The following is a 3322-nucleotide window of genomic DNA, read 5'->3' as shown; positions in this document are numbered from 1 at the left end:
TTAATTGTTAAAAGTTTGTTTTATTGTTGCATAGGACTCAAGAACATTGAATGGCATTTCCAGATTGCCTAGCATCTGTCATCTTTTGCTGAAGGACTAGCAATTCTGGCATGTTGTTTGTCATTTTTTGGGCTTTGACTACCAAAGGAAAAATTAGGGAGCGAACAGTCAAGATGACTACAGATGCGGAGGATTTTGGTGTGCAACATTGTATGTAAACTTGTTTATTCAAGCCATGTGTGATACAGTATTTGGTTGTCCGTTGTAAGCATCTACGTCAGCCTGTTGGAATGGGAAGAAAGTTAGAATTTTATCAACCTACTTAATAAAAAGAAGTAATCTTACGTCTCGATTAGTGATTCCCTCATATCTGTAGTAATGACACTCGGTTGATTGGCTTCATTCAAACGGAACACGTTTTCGATGACAGATTTCTCGGTAGCTGTCGTGTCGAATCCGCAAAAAGCTGACCAATCATTCACTACTAAGCCTGCACCGATTACATCGCTACCTCTGTTAACTGTTCCTGCCTGTCAAAAAAGGAAGGAAAGCACATAAATTGTTGTTAGTTGTCATATTTCCTGCTCTTCCTATCTTAGCACTTACCACTAGAGGCACCTGCAGAAGAGAACTGAGCTCATCTTGGTCTGCAACAGTAGTTTTTGGATGGACAATACCTCCCTGGTTAGAGAAGGCGCAATACGAACCTGTAAGGACAGAGTCTGCAATTGTATGACGGAAAACTTCCACATTCAATGTGTCTGCAAGCACTTCTTCAGTTTCTTTGTCCAAATCAGGATGAACTAATGCAACATAGTCATTGCATGCAATAACCTAGAAAATGCAAAATGAAATATGTAAAGATTTTTATCAGGCCATTAATTACTGGCAAAACAACTTATATTTCCTAAAGCTGAAAGGCGTTCTTCAACACGCTGGATCTTGACAGAATCTGGTAAAGAATTTCGAATGTGTTGCAATTCCTGGTCTGTTGTGCTGTTTGGCACTAGTATACCATGTCTGTTGGCTGTTGAATAAGAAGATTTGAAAATAAATAATAGCAATAGTTGTCATATTTGTTGTATCAGCTAAGGACTCACCAACTGTCAATCGTCCAATTATTCTGCACCCGGCAACTGATGAGGAATTGATTCAAGTTTCTTTTTTTGTTTTGTAATTTTTAATCATCAATAAAACAGCGTAGAAAAACTCAAAAGCGACTATTTTCCCCATTGTTCACAACGTTTTGGAGGGAAATGTTATGACTGATCCGGACAGTCAGCGCCCCTAGCGAGTGCCCTAAAATTTGTCCGCGAAAATAGCAGACGAAACAGCTAGCAGACGACAGTTCGGGGACCTCCCAAATCTTAGACCATGTTTCTACATTTCCATTGCAAGCGTGACGAAATCCTGTTTTCTGGAAAAGATAATTTAAGTTTAGTTATTGCCATTACAACTAAACATGTTGAAATGTATGTGAGCATAAGGAAGGCACCTAATTGTGATCAAAAGTAAAATATCAAATGACAAATTATGGAAAAAAATCTCCAAATCATAAGAACACATGTGTTGCAATGCCCCATAGTTCACGTTTTTCGTATAAAGGCGATAGGTACAGGAAGAAAATTTATCGTTTTTGCCTGAAGTATTAAGAATGGTTGACTACACCAAGTTTGCAAAATTCTACGTAGCTGTATCAACGCTTGTCGCTCTTGCATGCACTGTGGGTTTTGTAGTAATGGTAGCCACCATGCCCCAATGCCCGCACCTGACCAACTTTAAATGCCCTACGACTGAGGGTCATACCAGCCAACCACCAAGCTCTATTGGTCCGTACGGTATAACCCCGCCACTTCTAGATTCAACAGACATCGTTTTGGAAGACTTCGTTACTTCCTTGACCATGCCTGAAGTTTACGAGGCTAAAACTAAAACTAAACAAGGCAGCATCACCAGACGAGAACCGCATGGCAAAAACTTTCCTTTCCCAGACCCCGATAGCATCAACGACGATGGCGAGTTTCCGTCACCTGTAACTTCTGACGCGGGCAATCCTGACGTGAAACCACAACCTGAAACGTCATCCACAACTTCCCCAGAGGCCGACGGTTTCATTGAACAACTGATAAGAAGTCTGTTATCGATGATGAACGATCCTGATTTGCAAAATCTTGAAGATCAACACTTATTAAATATCATGTTGATCAACATTGTTAATGCAACCTATTCCAGACATACACATCGGATGGAAGCCGAAACGGAAGCCATAAGACAAAACACGAGCAACAATGTTCAAAAAATCCGCAAATCCTCGGGTAAAAGTTTTCTTCCATCTTTTCGTGAGAACTTCAGTGATGGAGGAGAAGAGATGGAGAGCGAAAACAAGTCAACAGTGAATATTGCCAAAATGGTGAATGGATTAGCGACGTCTTCCCACGATGGCTATGTGAACAAGGCCGACACCTACAATTTGGACGTGGGAAAGCATTCTAGCGGCACCGAATCAGTTGAGGTCGACGATTCACTCAACGAAATCAACAAGTTTATGTTGGACCTCAACAGAGCGGTGTCCGGAACAGGTTACGCAAACACTGACGATTTATTTAACGAAACCAAAAGCCTAACGTTGGCAATCGAAAGACAGGTGAACAACGGAGTTCAATCAATTCATGATTCTCCTCTGTCTAAAACACTAAAGATTGTCATCGATAAAGAGTGATTGGAGTTGCTACTCCAGACATCAACGATGCGCTCAACAAAACCGCAATTTTTAAAGTCAACATCAAAAAGGAAGTCAGTGGACAGGGATATTCCGACTCTATCTATTCGTCTGGGGGAGCCGAACTGTTTGAAATATCCATCGAAAAAACAGTAACTGGAATTCCATTTTTGAACACTACAAACCAAGCTATTGACGAGTCACATGTCTTCGAACTCGACATCACCAAGGTAATGGAAGAGATTGCAGCGTCCGATGTTCTCGATGAATTAGACAACGTGAATGCAAATTTTAACATCAACGTTGAAAGTCAGCTCAATGGGTTGGGACATTCTAATTCTATTGATTCATCTAGTGACGACGATATCTCCGAAATAGACATCCAAAAAACAACGAAGGGAATTGGATTTGCTAACACTAAAACCCAAGCTATTGACGAGGCACATGTCTTCCGAACTCGACATCACCAAGGTAATGGAAGAGATAGCAGCGTCCGATGTTCTCGATGAATTAGACAACGTGAATGCAAATTTTAACATCAACGTTGAAAGTCAGCTCAATGGGTTGGGACATTCTAATTCTATTGATTCATCTAGTGACGAC

The 3322-nt window shown here is 40.8% G+C and overlaps 2 protein-coding genes across 2 annotated transcripts; one reads left to right on the top strand and one right to left on the bottom strand.

The window, feature by feature from the left end:
- Positions 1 to 1233, bottom strand: LOC123474747 (eukaryotic translation initiation factor 6-like). Its single transcript, XM_045177292.1, has 6 exons — positions 1211 to 1233; positions 1101 to 1123; positions 903 to 1027; positions 607 to 834; positions 346 to 530; positions 1 to 282 (listed from the first exon to the last, which is right to left on the bottom strand). Exons 1-6 carry the CDS (start codon positions 1231 to 1233, stop codon positions 273 to 275), a joined length of 594 nt encoding a protein of 197 aa, XP_045033227.1. The 3' UTR covers positions 1 to 272.
- Positions 1027 to 2719, top strand: LOC123474739. The gene has a single exon (XM_045177252.1). The coding sequence runs from the start codon at positions 1655 to 1657 to the stop codon at positions 2717 to 2719; it is 1065 nt and encodes a 354-aa protein (XP_045033187.1). The 5' UTR covers positions 1027 to 1654.
- The last annotated feature ends 603 nt before the right edge of the window (positions 2720 to 3322 follow it).

The sequence above is a fragment of the Daphnia magna genome, linkage group LG1, assembly GCF_020631705.1.
Source record: "Daphnia magna isolate NIES linkage group LG1, ASM2063170v1.1, whole genome shotgun sequence".
Lineage (NCBI taxonomy): Eukaryota > Metazoa > Arthropoda > Branchiopoda > Diplostraca > Daphniidae > Daphnia > Daphnia magna.
This window is presented reverse-complemented; position numbering and strand designations above follow the sequence as displayed.

Coding starts and splice junctions, on each gene's coding strand:
- LOC123474747 (XM_045177292.1), bottom strand. CDS start 1,233: ATGGGGAAAATAGTCGCTTTTGA. Junction 835..902: donor GCCTTTCAGCTTTAGGAAAT/ATAAGTTGTTTT, acceptor TGCATTTTCTAG/GTTATTGCATGCAATGACTA. Junction 531..606: donor TTCTGCAGGTGCCTCTAGTG/GTAAGTGCTAAG, acceptor CTTTTTTGACAG/GCAGGAACAGTTAACAGAGG.
- LOC123474739 (XM_045177252.1), top strand. CDS start 1,655: ATGGTTGACTACACCAAGTTTGCAAAATTCTACGTAGCTGTATCAACG.